Source organism: Trachemys scripta, chromosome 2, assembly GCF_013100865.1.
Source record: "Trachemys scripta elegans isolate TJP31775 chromosome 2, CAS_Tse_1.0, whole genome shotgun sequence".
Taxonomy (NCBI): domain Eukaryota; kingdom Metazoa; phylum Chordata; order Testudines; family Emydidae; genus Trachemys; species Trachemys scripta.
This window is the reverse complement of record NC_048299.1, coordinates 124,496,939-124,516,778: the sequence shown is the minus strand read 5'-3', so window position 1 is coordinate 124,516,778 and position 19,840 is coordinate 124,496,939. Positions and strand designations below refer to the sequence as shown.

The 19,840-nt window shown below is 41.9% G+C and overlaps 1 protein-coding gene across 2 annotated transcripts in view; it reads left to right on the top strand.

The window, feature by feature from the left end:
- The window catches only part of SEMA5A (semaphorin 5A), a 635,888-nt gene extending 617,104 nt beyond the window's left edge, over positions 1-18,784 (top strand). Inside the window, exons 20-22 of one of the 2 annotated variants that reach the window (XM_034761526.1) lie at positions 5,826-5,873; positions 8,233-8,444; positions 14,392-18,784. In XM_034761526.1, the coding sequence (XP_034617417.1) occupies positions 5,826-5,873; positions 8,233-8,444; positions 14,392-14,454 (323 nt within the window). In that variant the 3' untranslated portion in view covers positions 14,455-18,784. Of the gene's footprint in view, positions 1-5,825; positions 5,874-8,232; positions 8,445-10,919 lie in introns of both variants that reach the window. The other variant, XM_034761524.1, reaches the window with a different exon arrangement.
- The last annotated feature ends 1,056 nt before the right edge of the window (positions 18,785-19,840 follow it).

The window sequence follows — 19,840 nt, the reverse complement described above, 5'->3', positions numbered from 1 at the left end:
AAATCACCCTAAATACCTACCAAAACAATATTGGGGTCTGGGGTCTGCTTAATTGGCTCTCTAAATACACAAAAGTGTCTATTTTGTCTCTGTTCTTGTAGAAATTCTTCAAGAGTTTGCACATGTCCATTCCACTGTAAGTGTGTTCACATCAAGGCACAGTTTTGGAAATTTTTCCGTCAGCGATACCTGTCAGGTTGGCATATGCACCTTCTTCTTCAAGTGATTGCTCATGTGTATTCCACTGTAGGTGTGCGTGCTCTCCACGTGCGCCGGTGTCGGAGGTTTTCCCCTTAGGAGTACCAGTAGTGGGGGAGCATGCCCCACGATCCCTGGAGTGGCGCCTGCCTGGCACGGTATAATAGCTGCGCGCTCCCCCCCACTCCCAGTTCCTTCTTGCCGCCAGTGAAGGTGCGTCGGAACTGCTTAGCTCCAGCCTTGCTGTAGCTTGTCCCCAGAACTGATCATTCACTAGTACCTGTAGTCAGTTTAGTTTTCAGTAAAGTTTAGTTAGTTAGTGAACCCGGGCCAGGGCATGCCCCGTGCCCCGGGATTTAAGTCGTGCGGCTCCTGTAGGCGTTTTATGCTAAGGAGTGACCCCCACACAAACTGTCTGTGCGGCATCGGTACGCGGAGACCCTCGGATATCTTCAACTAGTCGGCACTGCTCCCCTTCCACGGGGCATATCAAGAGGACCGGAAAGGCTCCCTCTTCGCAATGGCACAGAGGGAAGTCTGGGACAGAGCCTAGGCCCATGTCGGGTAGGCCTCGGTCCCCATCGGGCCCTAGGCCTCCGACTCACACAGAGCAAAGTAGCCCGGCCTCTTCGGAGCAGGCCTTTCCAGATGTCCAGATGCCATCTACGCCCGAAGCCCTCCAGGTGGCTACGGACGTCATGTCCATGCCAGTGCCGGGAGCGCCGCCGATGTCGGCCCCACGCTCCAGAGGCAACCCGCCGCTGGGATCGCCGCAGTTGCCGCTGGCCTGGTACCGGTCTCGGTTGAGGGAACATTCCCGACACTGCTCACTGCCTAGTGACCGTTCAGGGCCCAGTCCATGTGGATCGCCCTCGACACCGGCTAGACTGTCTGGATGGGTGCCATCCGATTGGGACTCCTGGCACTGCTCGTCTTCACGGAGCGAGCACAGACAGGACCATGGCGGACGTCGCCAATAGTCCTCATCTTGAAGGCGGTACCGCAGTCGGCTGCGGCATGACCATCGACGCCGTTCCTGCTCAGAATCCCACTCAAAGTCTCCACCAAGGCACCGTAGCTCCGAGCGTCGATCGCCAGCTCCTCGCCATCCCAGTCCGCCCGTCTAGACCGCTCGCGGAGAAGCCACTACCTTTGGTGCTGTACTCCCGCCTCGAGGTTGTGGTCCCGTCATCGATATAGATCCCGGCACCACCGTCACTCCCAGTCCGGAGGCAGCAGCATGTCGTACGCCAACCCGACCTCCCCTCACAGCCGCCAGTCTACAGGCCAGGCAGGCCAGCCTGATCAGCTGGTCCTGCCGGTGCCTCAGCAAGTGTAGTGGCACTGTGCATCATGGCTGGCCCAGTGGTACCAGTGGGCACCGTGGCCTCCGGCACAGCCCCTGGTGGGGGCTTTCTTGGTGGCCGGGGTGTCAGAAGCACCATCAGCCTCCATCCCTAGACCGCTGAGGAAAGAGTCGACGGGACCCACTTCCTCGTTGCCATGCCCAGAGTCCAACCAGGGGGTGGATCCTCCGGTGCTGGCCGATACCCAAAGCATTGCACCGGCTTCCTACCCCGTCCGGAGGAGCTCATTGCGTCCCCGCCCCCCTCTGTCCCACAGGAGGACTACCGGGCCCATAAAGAATTACTAAAAAGTGTGGCAGCGAGCCTCCATCTCCAGGCAGAGGAAATGGAGGCGCCCTCAGACTCGCTGTTCAATGTTCTGTCCTCTTCGGCACCGGGCAGGGGGCCTTGCCGCTCCATGAAGGGGTGGCGAATATTTCACATGCCCTGTGGCAAACACCAGCCTCGTTGGCTCCCATCTCTAAGAAGGCGGAGCGCAAGTACTTTGTACCCACTAAAGGGCGCGAGTATTTGTATACCTACACGGTGCCCAACTCCTTGGTGGTCAAGTCGGTCAACCACAGGGAGTGACAGGGGCAGCCAGCCCCAATCCCAAAGAACAAAGACTCTTGGAGGCTGGATGCTTTCGGGAGAAAAATTTATTCGTCATTAGGCCTCCAGTTGAGAGTAGCAGATCATCAGGCTCTCCTGGGTCGCTACGAGATTAATCTATGGGGATCCCTCCCCAAGTTCGAGGATTCCCTCCGGGAGCACGATAGAAAGGAGTTTAAGGTGCTCGTGGAGAAAAGGGCAGCTGCTGCAAGGGTGTCCCTGCAGGCCGCTTAGAATGCAGCGGACGTGGCCGCACGGTCCATGGCCTCAGCGATGTCCATGAGATGGGCATCCTGGCTTCTGCTCTCTGGGCTATCCAGCGAAGCGCAGTCGCCGATGCAGGATCTCCCTTTTAACGGGAAGGCACTGTTTGCAGATGAAACGGACACAAGGCTGCACGGCATGAAAGACTCCTGGAAGACCCTCCAGACCCTGGGCCTCTATGTCCCTCCTCTGGCAAAACCCAAGTTCAAGCCACAGCAGGCTCCCGCCCAGGCTGCCCTCCCAAAATACGAAGCTGCCCATAAGAAGCAATGGGACTATAAGAAATGCCTGCAAAGACGATACTGGCCTGCCCCCTACCTGGGTCCTCTAAGGGCAAGCAGGTGGGTAAAAGGCGGTTTTGTCGGGATGCTCGGGGGTACTCCGCCAGTTTTCAGCAGGGATCCATGCCCAATAAAGCTCCCTTTCTCCAATCGGTTGTGTGCTTTCCTCCTGGAATGGTCACGGGTCACCTCGGACCGTTGGGTCCTCAACACCATCTCCTGAGGTTACACCCTCCAGTTTACCTCCTACCCGCCCAACCACTCCCCACCCCCATCCCTCTTCGGGGACCCATTGCACGAGGCTCTGCTCGAGCAGGAGGTTGTGAGGCTCCTGGAACTAGGATCAATAGAGGCAGTGCACACGGAGTTCCTGGGCAAGGGGTATTACTCCCAGGATTTCCTTATCCCGAAGGCCAAAGGGGGGCTCAGACCCATACTGGACCTGCGAGGTCTGAACCAGTACTTGGTAAAATGGTTTCCCTGGCCTCCATCATCCCCTCCCTGGATCCCAGGGATTGTATGTGGCCCTTGATCTACAGGATGCATACTTCCACATCCACCTATTCGAGGGGCACAGGCGCGTCCTCCATTTTGTGTTGGGTCAGAATCACTACCAATTCACGGTCCTTCCGTTTGGTCTGTCCACTGCCCCCAGAGTCTTTACAAAGTGCACGTCAGTAGTAGCAACCTATTTCAGGCACCGGCGGGTCCAGATATTCCCCTATCTGGACGACTGACTGGTCAAGGGCACCTCCCGGTCGCAGGTGAGGGATCATGTGGCACTCCTCCTGTCCACATGCACCGCCCTGGTCCTGTTGGTAAACAACACCCGAGTCCACGTTAGTCCCGGTCCAACACATAGAGTTTATCATGGCGCTCCTAGACGCAACGTCGGCCAGGGCCTCTCTCCCCCCAGACAGGTTCGAGACCCTGAAAGGGCTCATGGACTCGATCGTAAGGTTCCCGGTGATGACAGCCAGGTCCTGCCTACAACTGCTCGGTCACATATCGGCGTGCACGTACGGTCCACCACACCAGGCTCAGGATGAGGCCCCTCCAGCTTGGGGTGGCCTCACAGTTCTCCCAAGCCAGGGACAGGTTGGACAAGGTCCTTACCGTGCCGAACTCGGTGATAATATTTTAAAGACAAGAATTCTCCACAGTGGTAGAAGAGGGCAAATTAGTGGCCAGCTTAGATGCGTCTGACTCTGCAGCTCAGCCATGGCTTTGGCCATTACTATACAGCAGTGCTCGTGGCTGCCGTTGTCTGTTTTCCCCCAGAGGTTCAACAGACCTTTCAGTACCTCCCATTTGAGGATCCTTCACTCTTTTCTGAGAAAGTTGATGAGAGGCTGCATAGTTCCAAGGATTCAAGAGTGACCTTTAAGTCGCTGGATATTTATACACTGATGGCAAAAATAAAGCTGTTTTGCCCACAGCAGTCCTCCCTGTATCCAGTTTTCATGCTTTGTACCCAGGACCTATCCAGAAAGAAGGGCAGAGGTTACAAGAAGTGCTGGGTACCTCTCTCCTCCTCTGCAACTGCCAGTTCATCTAGACAAGATGGGTCCTCCAAACAAGCATTTTGACACATTGGTGGAGGTCATACTACCAGTCCCAACATCTTTTCCCACCCCTATATTTGCCTGTCATCTATCCTATTTCCTAAATGCTTGGTCCTACATCACCATGAATTGTTGGGTCTTAAGCACAGTGAAAGTGGGATACACCTTTCAGTTTGTTTCTGTTCCCACTCCCACCGCCCTTCCCTGTCTGTCATTAGGGACCACTCTCCTGAGGTCATTCTACTGCAGGAGATGCAATCCCTTCTACTTGTGGGAAATATAGAGGACGTTTCCCTGTTTCCTGCTACTTCCTAAGCCGGAAAGCAAAAGGGGGTCTCAAGGCTATTTTAGATCTAAGAGAGCTCATATAGTTCTTAAAACAAACTTCTGGATGGTCACTCTGGCCTCCATTATTCCTTCATTGGACCTGGGGCACAGATATGCTGCCCTTGACTTAAAGGATGTGTATTTTCACATAGCAATTCATCAGAATCATCAAAATTTCCTCAAGTTCATGGTAAATGGATCCCACTTCCATTTTCAGTGCTACCCTTTGGCCTGTCAATAGCTCCCCACATATTAACAAAATTCATAGCTTATACTTATCGCCCCAGCATGGTCCCAACAACACTGGTTCTTGGCTGGTACTAGCACTATCTGTCAGACTGCTACGCCAGCTGGAGGAGATATGATCTCTCAGGACCACATCTTCCTCCTCAATCACAGCCTGCAGGCCCTTCATCTGACAGCCAGGATGCTTCATGGATGGTGCCTTTGGAAGGGGTTGTCCTCTTGATAATTTGATTTTCCAATTGACTTCAGATGCAATTTTGATTCCCATTATCTTTGGCCTACCCTGATCCATTTACATTTGAGACATAGGCAGACAGGCAAATCAACAGTCCTTTGTCTGGGACAAACTTGCTTACCAAACCCTGCCTGGTTTCATGGTTTGAGCATATTTTTAGTACATATCTACAACTTTTTAATTGTTACATCACACAGTGATGACCAGTATGATATAAGTTTTCATTTGATACCTTACATGACATTCTTTATAGATAAATACCATGACAGCAATGTGTTAGGTATAATGAGTTTGTCAGGCTTGATTGCAGTTGCTGTTACATGACAGCAAACCCTTTTGTCAGTGGGCAATGAAGGTCTCATAGGTCACACTGATCTGAAATGAAACTTCGATATTTTCACCAGTAGACATGGGTCTTCATGGTAAAATAACATAATTGCACCCCTGAGCTAGCCTGTGAACTTTTTTCCATTTTCCCCATTCAGAAACTCACCATTTTGTGGGGGAGAAGTGGCTTGCCCCCCTACAGTATCTGCTATTTGTTTAACTCTTGAGAATTTTGAGACAAAAATGAGAAATGTTTAATGTTATTTTTCATGGAACTAAGAGTGAAGATTCGTTTGGGGGGTTTGGCCAGTTTCAACCGGGGGAGGGAGGGTAATCTTTTCTCACAGCTCTAACCTATTCATCAGCTTAGTATGTCTCTGCTATGTTTTATCTACACATTGTAATTACATTATTTTTTTTCTAGAAATATCAGTAGCAAGATCTAGCAGCATAGAAGAAAAACTATGTGGTGGTAAGTTTTTCATTTCTCTGTAGCAGAATCTTTACCTGTTTTTTTTTTTAACAGTATAATTGATTCCTATTTTTCTCCATTTGTTTCACCTCTTGCTCCCTTCTCATTTACTCTACCTTCTAAATGCCATATTCTCATTACTTACATTTTCTGAGAAAAACAGACTGTAGTTACCAGAAGGTTCCTCATTAAATATCTGACTGCCACTGGCTACCTTTTGAGTCAACAGCATGTTACCTGAAGTTCTTACTCTCACCTTCCCGCCTCCCCCAAAGGCAATCACCCTTCTCTCTGCAGGAGAAAGCCCTATTATAAGCAAGTTACTTGCAGATCAAAAATCTGAAAAGTCACTGCACCAATCCAGGATAATAATTTCACCATCCCCACTTGGGAGTCAAATGAACAACTATGAGTCATCTTAGTCACCCATTTAATGTCTCAGACTGTATCTCTAGCTCATTATCAGGCAAGCTGCCAAAAACAAAACAAACAAAATAAAAAATCCCCTACAAAACAACCACAATGTTAGCAAAACAGGTCCTGAGCAGGAAAAGAAATTATTGTTGAAAAATGTAAAAATAAAATAATACTTTATTTTAGTTTTTAACAATTGCACCTATTAAGTATTTAGCGACAGTCAACGCTCTGGCTGGTTCTAGTATTCTTATGTACAGTGGAAGCAATTTTTCATTAAAGGAAAGGGGAGTGAGTTCAGTGGGGAAAAGTGAAGTCATCAGTGTGCACAATGTGTTCTACTCTGAGATTCACTCTGAATTGATTGTTTTCTGGCTTCCTCACTTTTTTACCAAGCTCTGTGTCTGGGGAAAACTTTTGCCAAAAGATGGAAAGTGATTCATGGGCCACTTACATATATTAGTGCCCAAGTTAGCCACCTAAACCCACATTTAGGCACCTAAAACCTATTTGAGGCATATAATACTGATTTATGTGCCTGCTGAAAATAGGGCCCCTATGAACATCCCTTTCTATATTCCAGTGCTACTACTCAATTTCAGTAGAGACACTATGGCTCAGATTTTGAGGCACGTACCTCCCATTATAATTAAGGCTACAATTATGTACAGAAGTCACAGAATCCATGACTTCCAGAGTCCTCCGTGACATTTTCCACTTCAGTCCCAGGGCAGCGGGGCTGGAGCTGGCAGTTGGCAGCCCCGCTGCAGCTCCCAGCCACCAGGCAGCTGGGGGCCCCCAGTCCTCCCAACCATCACAAAGGGTGGGGTTCCCTGGAGCTCCCAGCCCCTGGGCATGGTTTGGGGTCCCCTCGCAGCTGCCGTCTGTGTCTGTGTGTCACCTGCTATCTCTCACCCCTCAATGGCATCAGGGAATGAGCATCAGGCTCCTTCCCAGATTTTCAAAGGGCAGCCAGTGGGCTTGCTTCCCAATTTTACTTCTTTAGGGGGGCCACCTACTCTACAGATCCCACAATATCGTCTAGGTGGAGCAAGTGGAAAGATTCCTGCTTATACTGCTGTACATTACACTTCTCTTGAACCCTCAGGCTGAGATGCTCCAGCATGCATTGGACATTGGGAAATTCTTGTTCCCCTGTTCTCCCTACAGTGCTAATACTCCTACTCCCACTCCCACTTACAAAAATAATTATGCAGGATGGGGAAGTGAGCAACTTGGCCACCCATTGAAGATATAAGAAGAGTGAGGGGGCCCACCAGGAGGTGAATGGGGTGTTCGAAAAGCACCAGGCCATTGCCCCTGAAAGAAAGCACCAGGTAAAGGAGACTTCCAGAGCCTTTTAGGGAGAGCAGGATTCAGGTGTCTTTTATTGGTTTTGATTAAACTTACTTGCATTTCACCTTAGTTCTTGTGTTCTAAATTGTCCCTACTAGTCACTGAGTATAACAGAAATAATTAGAAGAACAACATTCAAGGAGATTATTTGATTCAATCAAAATGAATTAGTGTAGATAATATATCTTTTTAAAATACTACATGAAAATGGAAATGGTGATGTTGGATACTTTGCAGTACAATTTACAGAACTGAATTTAGGCAGAGACTTTAAAAATATTGAAAGAAATGCAATTAATTTCAATCGGAGTTGGGCACCTAACTCCTTTTGAAAACCCAGCCATAATCAATATTACTGTACTACAGATGTGCTGATATAAGGTGCTGATAGTGATCTCTAGGAATATGCAATGTATTTTCAATTACAAGTAAAAATCTTGGCGATTGACATTTCCAAGAAATGCATAACTCCATGAGATACTTTATTCCCTTCTGGATCAAAGCACCTGTTTGTGTTTTTTCAAACGTTTCAAAACTCTTATTGTGACTGCCTTAAAGGTAATGCTGTCTTTTGCTATCTGTTCTTCAGAGTTTAACATGTTCCACATGATTGCGGTGGGCTTGAGCAGTTCTATACTTGGCTGCCTGCTTACACTGCTTGTTTACACTTACTGCCAACGCTATCAGCAGCAATCCCATGATGCAACTGTTATCCATCCAGTGTCGCCAGCTCCTCTTAATACCAGTATCACTAACCATATCAACAAACTGGACAAATATGATTCTGTAGAAGCCATCAAGGTAAGCAATGGATAGAGTTGTCTGTAATGTGTAGCTATGTATAACTGTATACAGTAATTACAGTGTGCCAAAGGAATTCTAATGATACATTTTTACAGTGAAAGATGGACTCAAGATCATACAAATATTAAATATACAAGTATTAGATGTTTGAATAACTAAATTAGATTCATATTTGTAATGTAATAATTATAGATTTCTTATCACACCAGCCCATAATACACTGAAGATATTATCATGTATTGGCTGGGATGTACAATTTGCGCACCACTGGCCTTTGTTCAGAGAAATCAGACTATTGCTCAAGTGTTTTCTTTGAAAGTATCGTCCTCCAGTATCTGGTTTAAAACGTAGATTTGGACCTCAAAAATCATAGTGATACCTAATGGAGACTTTCCTTTAGTTCAAATAGCAGGCAGCAAAAGCTTCTGTCCTCCTTCCCATGCTATGTGTGTGATTGAGCTGGTGAACATAATTTTTTATCAGTGACTTTCAAGAAAACATAAAATTATCACAGACAAAGTTTGCAGATGACAAAGATTAAGGGAAATGTAAATAATGAAGAGGACAGAGATACAAAGTGATCCGGATTGCTTTGTAAGTTAGGCTCAAGCAAACAAACATGTGCTTAATAAGGCCAAATGTGAAGTTATACATCTTAATACAAAGAGTGTAGCTCTTACTTACAGAATGGGGGACTGAATCCTGGGAAGCAATGACTCTAAAAAGGACTTGACATTCATGCTGGGTAATCACCTGAACATGAGCTCCCAGTGCGACACTGTGGCCAAAAGGGCTAATATGATCATTGGATATATAAATAGAGAATATAGAGTTGGAGTAGGGAGGCTATATTACCTCTGATGTCCACAGTTCAGATAGGGTGTGGATAAATTTGAAAGTTTAAGAGAAGAGCCACAAAGAGAAGGTTAAGTAGTGACTTGATGACAGTCTATAAGTACCTACATGGGGAAGAAAAAATTGATAATGGACTTTTCAGTTCAACAGACAAAGCTTTAATAAGATCCAATGGCTTGAAGTTGGAGCTAGACAAATTCAGATGGAAATAAGTTGCATAATTTTAACAGTGAAAGTAATTAATCTTTGGAACAATTTACCCAAGGCTTGTGGTGGATTCTCCATCACTGGCAATTTTTAAATGAAGATTCGATGTTTTTCGATAAGATATGCTGTAGTTCAAACAGGAATTAATTCAGGGAAGTTCTGTGGCCTGTGTTAGGCAAGAGGTCAGACTAAATGATCACAGTGGTCCCTTCTGCCTTATAATCTTTGAACCAAATCTGTGATGGGTCAGATCTTCAACTGATGTGCAAAATTGTGAGTTTTAAGTATTTTTTGTTATTAGCAATTTAAATGTTCACAGTTTTAGGAAATTATGGGGGGAGATCTGGGAATGGGGGAGAGACAGACAATGTCATTAGACTTCAAGATTCTAAAAGTTAAAGCTTTAAAACTGTTAAAACATCAATTGTCAACATCGCATGTTAAAATACATAAAGTAAATATCCTTAAATTAAAGTCTAATAAATTTTTTAGCAACATTTTTCTTACTTTTCCTGTCTGAATTTTTGATTACCATCAGTGGAAATGTTGTTTGTCTCTATGTGTATGATGAAATTGACATTTACCAGTATCTACCTATAACAAATCTAATCATGACAAGTCTACTTATAACCTTTTAGAACAGCTTCCTATTGCAAAATTCCTAAAGTATGCAAGATTGGGTATGCAAGATTGGGCATTTGTATGCTATCTAGCCAAATACATTCAGATGATTGAATTTATGTGCTATAGCAAAATTTTCTGAAGCGTTTGTGAAGTCCAGGATAGTGAATCTTTTTCTTTTTTTCTTTCCCCATTTGTTTCTTAAATAAAAAATCTAGGAAATTAGGAAAGAGAGATTATGCTTTGCAATCAATGGAGTATTCTATTTAAGTATTTTTGAAAATCCACTAAGCACCTATCTGCATGCTTAAGTGCCTAAATACCTTTGAAAATCTGACTCTGAAATGCCTAAATCTCTTTTGAAAATGGAATTTATATTCCTAAATCACTTAGATGCTCTTTAAAATTTTACACTCAAAATCAAGGAATGCGTAATCTAGAGGGAAATTATATAAAAATTCTAAGTCAACAAAGATGTACAGAACCATTTTGACAATGAAAATACTATAAGAAAGAAGAATATATAGTATAAAAACCTACATGTGAATATCTTAGATTGGAGGAAAAAAACCTATAAGGTTATACTGTTGTTTTGGAACAATATTGTATGGGATCATGTAGTTAAGGACTTCATTGTAACACATATGTGCATACAAATGCAGAGTTTTGTAATAAACATATGTATTTCAGGGGCACTCTGGTTACAACATTGTTTGAATCGGCGACCCTGGAGGTTTGCCCACTAAAATTATCTTATTAAAATGATACATTTTGCTATTCTTTTTCTAGGCATTTAACAAAAACAACCTGATCTTGGAGGAGAGAAACAAATACTTCAATCCACATCTTACTGCAAAGACCTATTCTAATGCCTATTTTACAGATCTCAATAATTATGATGAGTACTAATGGATTTGTGTATTTTCTGGCCTCTGGTAACTCCCCAATCCCCCAAAGCCTGTGCTACATGCCCGCTCATGTGTTTGAGGCTTCAGAGATGAAGTTCAGAGACATTTCAAGCACACTTCAAGCCATCAGTGTCCCATTGCTGCCAAAAAAACAAAAACACCTGTATGTGACATGATGTTCCCTTTTGCAATAGTGAAAGGTTGGCCTGCAGTACGGAATGCAGATTTAATAGCTGGGCATAGTGGAATGAGTCCTGAGGAGTATATCACTTTGTTCGTGTTTATAAATGTTCAGTCAGATTTCTCTAACATGTTGCAAACTAATTTCTTGCGCTTTTTAAAAGACTGTAACCCCTTTGAAGAGGGTGCCAGGAATATGACTTCTATTTCCTTTTGGACATTGTCTGCTTGTTTCCACTGGGTTTGAGGAGAAAACTCTGCATCTAGCAGTGGGGCCCTCTGAGGAGTCTTCCTGACATTATATTGCCAAAAAAGCTCATAGAATGTTGAGTAAATGATGAGGAGAAATTTGGCAGCACAGTGTTATTTTGTAGTAACTACAACAGTCCAGAGTTAATCTTCCTAGACTGTGAAGTGTTTCGGCTGGAACTCTTGGAAGTTTCCCAGCTGTTTACATCTTGAAGCAAACAGAATATACCAAGAGATATGCTTCTTGTGACAAAAAGGGAAATCTGAAGAATAGATGGTTCAAAGTTGAGATAATTTAAGCCTTCATCTTGTTTATTTTATTTTTTGGGAGGTTACGTTTGAACGTTTTCTGCACGTCGTTAGTAACCTAATGTTACTGTACTGTATGGACTTGCATGACTCATGGCATTCCAAAGTCCTCTTCTCCTCAGAGTGTGCATATGGAACCCACTTGACTAGTCTGCTGTAGCATCCAAAAACATGCCAATGAGTGGCAGAAACAACCGTACCATGATTTATTCACCACACCCTTTCCTTGACACTCCTGGGAACATATGCCTAATAATAGAATTGCTTTTCTTTTCTCAAGTCCTTGTTTATACATGCCTGTTTGAAAACAACAACAACAAAAGGAAGAAAAAAGTGCCAGATGTGTTATGAAAAGCACTGTTTTCATCTTCTTGATGTGTCTGATCCATGCTAATCAATCTGTGCCAGGACCATTAATAATGTTGTTTAAAGTGGGCTTCCTCTGAGGCTCTTATTGATGTGAATATTTAACATACTAGCTGCTTTTTAAGCTGTCACTTTTAAATTCTTGTGCAATGGCAGGTGAGGAAACAGTAGCAGTCCTCAAATGATAGCCCAACTTCTCTTGGTCTCCTCTTCACCCACCACATCTGTAACATTTATATTTTTGGAAGAGAAATTCCTGGTGTACCATTGAAGTGAAAATGGCAGGGGTGTGGGACATTTGTTTAGCCTAGAGTGCTGAACCATATATATCATAAAAGGACAATTCAGAGACTTCCTAAACAAAATTAAAAAGTGAATAAGAAGGTTTAAATCATTGCCTGTTTTTAAACTATACACCATAGATTATCACGTCAGAAATTTCAAAAGGGGGGCGGATTGTGGGGAGAAAATGCAAAGTGGAGATGCTTCAACATGGGAGAGCCTGTGGTCTTTAGATTAAAGTGTAGATAGACACAAACAGAAAAGGTTTGCAAAGGAAAATGTTAGAATATAATGGATCAAAATTCTGCAAAGTAAATCTATTAAAAAATGCCAAGGAACATAGAATTTTGTGTGAGTGTGTGTATGACTTTAGAATCATAGAGTATCCAGGTTGGGGGAGGGATAGCTCAGTGGTTTGAGCATTGGTCTGCTAAACCCAGAATTATGAGTTCAATCCTTGAGGGGGGCACTTAGGGATCTGGGGCAAAATCTGTACTTGGTCCTGCTAGTGAAGGCAGGGGGCTGGACTCAATGACCTTTTTGGGTCCCTTCCAGCTCTATGAGCTAGGTATATCACCATATATTATTAATATCTCAGGAGGTCATCTAGTCCAAGCCCCTGCTCAAAGCAGGACCAATCCCCAGACAGATTTTTGCCCTAGATCCTGAAATGGCCCCCTCAAGGATTAAACTCACAATCTTGGGTTTAGCAGGCCAATGTGCAAACCACTGAGCTAGCCCCCTCCTTTTAATAGCCCTGTAACTTACATGGCAAGATTCTAGACTAATTATGGGAATAATTCTTCATAACGTCTGAAGAAGTGAGGTTCTTACCCATGAAAGCTTATGCTCCCAATACTTCTGTTAGTCTTAAAGGTGCCACAGGACCCTCTGTTGCTTTTTACAGATTCAGACTAACACGGCTACCCCTCTGATACTTCTTCATAACGTGTTGTAGTGAGCAATACTTTTGAATTGGAATAGGTTCAAATACCATATCGTACTTAGGTTCAGTGAAAATAATTAAGATTGGTTTCCTAAGTATTTCCACTGGACTATTTTCAATGTTCATTTTAACTGTCAATTAAAAATAAATCCTCCACCCTCAGACAGGTTCACACCAAAAAATATGGTGGCACTAATCCTCTTTCGTCTACCATTGTAATACTGTACTTTTGATGTGTTTCCTAAGAAACTGCCTCACACATTTATTTCCCTTAGGAACGATGAAATTACCTTTTCAAGAAAATTCAGTGGAATGGGGAGGGGGAACTTTCCAAATCATAACCAGTTTGGTATTAGCATCACTCTGCTGCTGCTGTGAAATAAAACGCTTCATTTAAATAGTATAAAGAAAATAAAATCTGAATTGCTGCCACTGCCTGAAAAACGAACCAAACAAAACCAACCAACCAAACAAAAAACAAAATTAGAAACCCCACTCTTCTTCCCTGCTTCTCTACTAACAGCAGTGTTAGTCTGGCTTCTGTATTTTAAATTTAGCTTATTAGCTATTAGACCCATAGTTTTTTAAAATATTTAAAGTATCTATCTTTTTATTAAAATTACCTGAAATGAGTCCATGTTTTACTCTACAATATTTTTGAGGGTTATATATATCTAACTATATAGATATATTGGCCATTCCATGTATATTCATTGTATTAGATCTGTGATGGTAATACCCATGGGATAAATTGTGAAGACATATGATTAACTGCATTTAGCCTTCCCTGCACTCTGCCCACTAATCCATCTCCCAGAGGACTATTTCAACCATTCCAAATCTCTGAGCAGCTTCAAAGTGATGTCATTTTTTAAAAATAATCAACCTGCCAGAGAAATGTTTCCTTCTTTTCTTTCAAATGTGAAATGTATTTCCCAAAATTACCCTGTGGCCCAAGCTGGGGCAATAATTAGTCCTATAGCACAAAAAGGTTTTATGTCTGTATCTCATGTTCCTTCAGGGTAAGAAATGGCATCTTCATATCACTGGAAAGGGGAGCTCCCAAGTTTCCCAGTGGGACTAGTCTTGGAAGATCCTGAGACATCAGCCTTTAAAGCTGTGACATTTTTGTGTATTGAAAAGTATTTTGGTTAATTTAGAGGTATTTAAAATGTATTAATTGTGTCTATTTGTTCTGCCGCTGAGAGCTGCACAGTTGCACATATGACATTAATGGAGCCTGGCCTTGAAGGTGGACAGATACAAAAGTAGTCCCCCAATCAGATTTTCTTTTTAAATTTTTAACCATTTCTTTAAAAGTTTTTGCTCTAAAATTGGTAGGACACACATTTTGGTGTGAAGTGGATTTCTGACATCTAAATGCACATGAAAATGTTTTTCTTTAAACCATAAAAGTTTGAATTTTTGAAATCCTGTGGACACTTGCATGCAATTCTCATGTAAGTCAGTGGGCATTTGTATGAGGGGAAAATTTGGCCCTAGACTGTTGTTCTTTTCTTGAGAGGGGAATTCAAGTCCCTGACCCCTCTAATTCCCTCCAGTTCTCTCAGAGATTTTTGGCTCTGATATAGTTCTCTGTTCTGGATAAAATATTATATTATTTCTAATGCCAGGATTGGCCATCTCTAAAATACCAGTGTTCGTTCAATACATTCATTTTAAAACTTTCTTTCATTTTGCACTTACGTTTAAATGAAACCAAGACTGAAGTTTAAAATAAAAATTTCTCCAGAACCGGCCAAAATATTTCATCTTAAATCTGTAATTTTTTTCTGTGTAACACTAGTACAAAAAGAAAAAAAGGAAGATTGCAATGCCTGGTGCTGTAAAGTATATGTTTGCATCTGATAGTTCAAATTAGAGCTCTGTGTGTGTGTGTGTGTATGTGTGTGTAGACATTTGGGGCTTGATTCAATATGAGATACATGGGAATATATTGCTCAGTTGTAAAATCCACTACTGTGCTTGCAGATTGTATCTTGTACTTCAATTTGAATCTGAAGACCTTTACTTTCATCTAAGCTTACTTTTAGTAGAAGCTTTTTTTCAGATATCTGCAATTGCCTGCTGCTGCAGCAGTGTGTTTCAGATAAAAATAAGGGAGTTTTGGTTGGGGTTTGAGTTTTCATAACAGAGCAGGAGATAGAGGGGTGTTGAATTGGCTTTGATTTTCTATTATATGAAATAATACTAATTAAAATCCTGGAAAGGTATGGGATACTCTGTAAAGTACAGGGAAGTAGTTGTTAACAGTATCAGAATCATACAGAAACCTGAGGGAAGTTTCAAATCAATATAAAATAAAGAGCCACAAGGCGATTCATTAAAGAAAAAAGTGCTCAGCATATTAGACCATATGGCCATACAAAACAGAAAAGAGAGATTTAAAGATGTAAGAAATGTTAATGAAAAGAAATATTTTTTTTTAATTATAGAATAATTAAGGCCCCACTTCAGTAAAGCATATATGTGTTTGCTTATCTTTAAGCACATGAGTAGCCCCATTGAAATAAATGGAATTTAAACACATGCTTAAAGTTTACTGTTTTGCTGGATCAGGGCCTAAGACCCAAATCCTGCAAACACAGACTGGGTTTGGGTGGACTGCATCTGAAGGAAGATAATTCCCCAGTAATTTTAAGGCCTTTAAGGGAGCAGGCTTGACTCCTAAAGTTAGACCTTGGTGACGCAACAGTATTTTGGTTTGTTATTTCCGATCCTGTTTGTGAATAAACTGTGTTCTGCTCCCAGTGTATAGTTTTCAGTCTGGAGAGAGGAAAATGTTAGAGTATTCACACATCTTTAAGAATAGGAAAGACACACTTACAAAGCCAAAAAATGAATGTGACACAAAAGATTTAGTTTCTCTTTTCTGTCTCCTGTCAGCAACTGAGGGTGACCATTCCAATATCAGTAATCTCTTCTGTAAGTATCTGAAACATATATGACACTTGAGACTGAAATTGACATGAAGGTCAGCTAAAGACTCAAAAATGACAGAGAAATATTGCCCACCGTCCAAAGTGTAGTATCCTTCAACTTTGCCAAACGTAATAAAGCTACAGGGCATCTTCCCATTAATAGAAAGAAAAGTCAACATATTCAAACCTGGTCACCAAAAGTCAGGTTCCTAAATCCATCTTTAAATATTTAAATAAAAGTGGCCTGATTTTCAGACCTGCTGAGTGCCCACAGCACCCATTGATGTTAGTGGGAAGGGCAAGTGCTCAGCAACTCTGAAAATCAGATCCCCATAGCTAGGGGTCTAAGTACAGTTTTAGGTACCTATTTTAAATAATGTTTGAAAACTGTGGGCCTTAACTTTCTTTTAAAAAATGACTTGTGCCTTTTTAAAGGTCAGTAATTCATGTATTTCACCTGCACATTGTTTTTCACAATAAGAAGCAGATATGAATGGAGATTTTTTTTTAAATAATTGTTTTCATGTGGGGCTCCCTCTGTTCAGGACAGAAAATGAAAGGAAGCCACAATGCTCTTCATATTTCTCTTTTTAATCCGTTCCAAAGATCAGTGAGCTGCCTGTTCTGTGCTAGAAAGATAATTATCATGGTTTAAAGAACTTGGGCACTTTTTTATTATTCCCGTGTTAGCACTTACATAGAAAATGAACACAAAAGAGATTGCTAATTTGTGTGTGTGTGTGTAGGGCATTGGGAGTGGTTTTAATGGTAAACTCATAAAAAATAAGTTCAAAATGTTCATTTCAAAGCACTTGAAGAACATGTACAAAAGTCTGACCCAATGTCTGTTGAAATCAGTGGAAACACTTCCACTGACTTCAATAGACTTTGGATCAGGCACTAAGGAAGTCCTGCTTTTTTTATTAAAAGAATTCCCCCACCTCCTCTGTATTTGAGAGTTGGCTTGCTAAAGAAACAACTCCCTGCGCGTTGTGTTACAAAGATGGATTGCTGAGATTTTGTACTGTACTCAAATGACCACATAAATGCCCAAAGGCGACCGCAGCCTCCACCTCCACCATCACATATGTGCTAATACAGTGTCTCTTCAGTATTTTGCAACGATCTACTACATTATTATTGGCAATATAGTAACTGTTGTTATTTTTTTAGGATCCATATAAAAACTGTGTTCATCAAGTTGCTTGTATGCAACTATTCATCTCTGTATCATGCACTTGTTTAGGTGGGGGGAAGTAAGTGGGACTAATTCTCCTGTATTCCTCTTATGCAAACCCCAACTCATCACTTCTTGTCTCCTACATATTGTAACACACTTCTGAGAAGAACTAGCTAAGACCATTGGTGTAGAAATAAAATAAAAATACACATGGTACTTCCTGAAAAATTGTGTGAGATTGCCCTGAAATATGTTTCTTTTATACATCATTCATTAGAGAAGATCCAGGACCAGATCTGCAGCTGGTGTAAATCTATGTATCACCATGGGAGTCAATGGAACCGTGCCGATTTATACCAGCTGAGGGGTTGGTCCCTGTTGTTCAGTGTTCATACTGATACTCATGAACTGTTGGGCCGAATCCTGTCCCCATTAAAATCAACCATCATTGTATCAATGGAAGCAGAACCAAGTTTATAGGGCAAAAATACCCCATAATCTCTTTGTGTATTTTAATCCTTGTTTGTCGCATGTTTATGAGAAACCCCGCATGCACTTCTGTGCAAGAGTGCTTGTGCACACACACACAAATATGCATGGGTGTGCACAGATGCAGAAACCTTCACAGGAAAGGTCTCAATTTGACTTCTTTTAGCCCTTTTTTGTAATTACTTTGACATTTGTGTTCCCTGTAGCACTCAATACTGGCATTGACAGTGTGTATAGTGACTGAGACCTGATATATAATCATAAAAAAACAGTTTTGTAGTATCAGTTCTAAATGAGTTCCCCGGGAATTTATTGGTTGGCAAGTAATGGTGCTAACCACCTTTGGGCTAGAGAAGTCTATTATTATCACTTAAGAGAAACTGCCAATGAGCTACTCAACTAGTCAATAAAAATTGATTTTAATATCCTTCTGGCTTCCTCAGTGAAGAAAGTATCAAAATTTCTGAAAGGAGCAATCAGTGATCATTCAGAGAGAGAAGTCAGGTTCACTGCTGGTCCACTTGCCAATTTCCTACCCCAAGACATGCTTCACAAATCTTCACTTGGAGACTAAACACACTGAAAACCAATAAACTGCCTACCTTCTAATGAACCTGTTTACACATGGAGCTCCTGCTAGACTGGCAGTTGGGTGCAGTGTTTTCCCCATATCATATCTGCCAAATCTTTATGTCATGTACAGTATAAAATTGTATTATATTTTTTGTACTTATGCTTTATGTAAATAATTTATCATTCAGTTGTATGTGAGCATTGAAAATAAATCCTTAACCTTTAGGAGATCCTAGTAGTGGTGTTTTTTCTGTACACGGTTCTTTCGAGGGCCTTGGTGTCATCCATTCTCCATGTTTGTTTTCCCATTCATTTTGCATAGGGGAAAGTGAAAAATGGTTTTTCTTCTCAAATAAACTCATTGTTATTGGGACTCAGGATTTCCTTATGCTTCATGCTGAAGCAGAGTTGCCCTGGTACTAGGGGAAAACGTGGACCATTAGTAGCACAGAATCCCTGAGCTAAACTATGTACACAAATCTCACAAGTGTATGCATAAACCCTTCATGTCATGAACTCAAATCTATTATTAAGAAATGGATAACAACCAAGGGTGTGAGAGCGAATGTGCTCAAGAGAGCTAAATACAATGTTCAGTATCACCACCAACAAAATAAATTATAATCTTGATGCCTAGTTTCAACTGGTCAGACACCAGACTAAATGGCTCTACAAAGTTTCTTTATGTTTGAAAATGATGTACCCACTTGGGGTAGTTTATCAACCCACTAATAACATATATTTTTGTTTCAATTTGGACTGAATAAAATATCTAGGAGAATTAGTGGATTAAGATGATCTATTCCAACCAGCTGCGGGCTCAATTTAATGTCAAAATAAACTCTGTAGATAATTTATATTTCTCCTTTAATATTCGTCTTTTCCCCATCAAAACTTGAACAAATAAACATGCAACCTGGAAAACGTTTTGTCATTTCATTATCAAACTTTCTTGTTCAGGGACCTCTGAGGTTTAGAGTAACTTTTAAAATGTTATTTTAACACATTTAAAGTGGTGGTCAGAAACCTAAAAGTTTTGTTCAGTATTACTGCTGTCCCATTTGCTTTATTGTTTTTATCCTTTTTGTATTAAGTCTACCTTAAGAAAACATGCTTGAAACATAATTTCTTTCCATTTAAACTGTTTACGCAAATGACTGTTGATTGTTTAAATATAAATAATCCACAACTACAAATATTCTCAACCGGGAATAAAATGGATCTGAAAGTTTCTCTGCACACATTATGGTAGCATTTAGAGTACATATACTGCACACCCCCGCCGC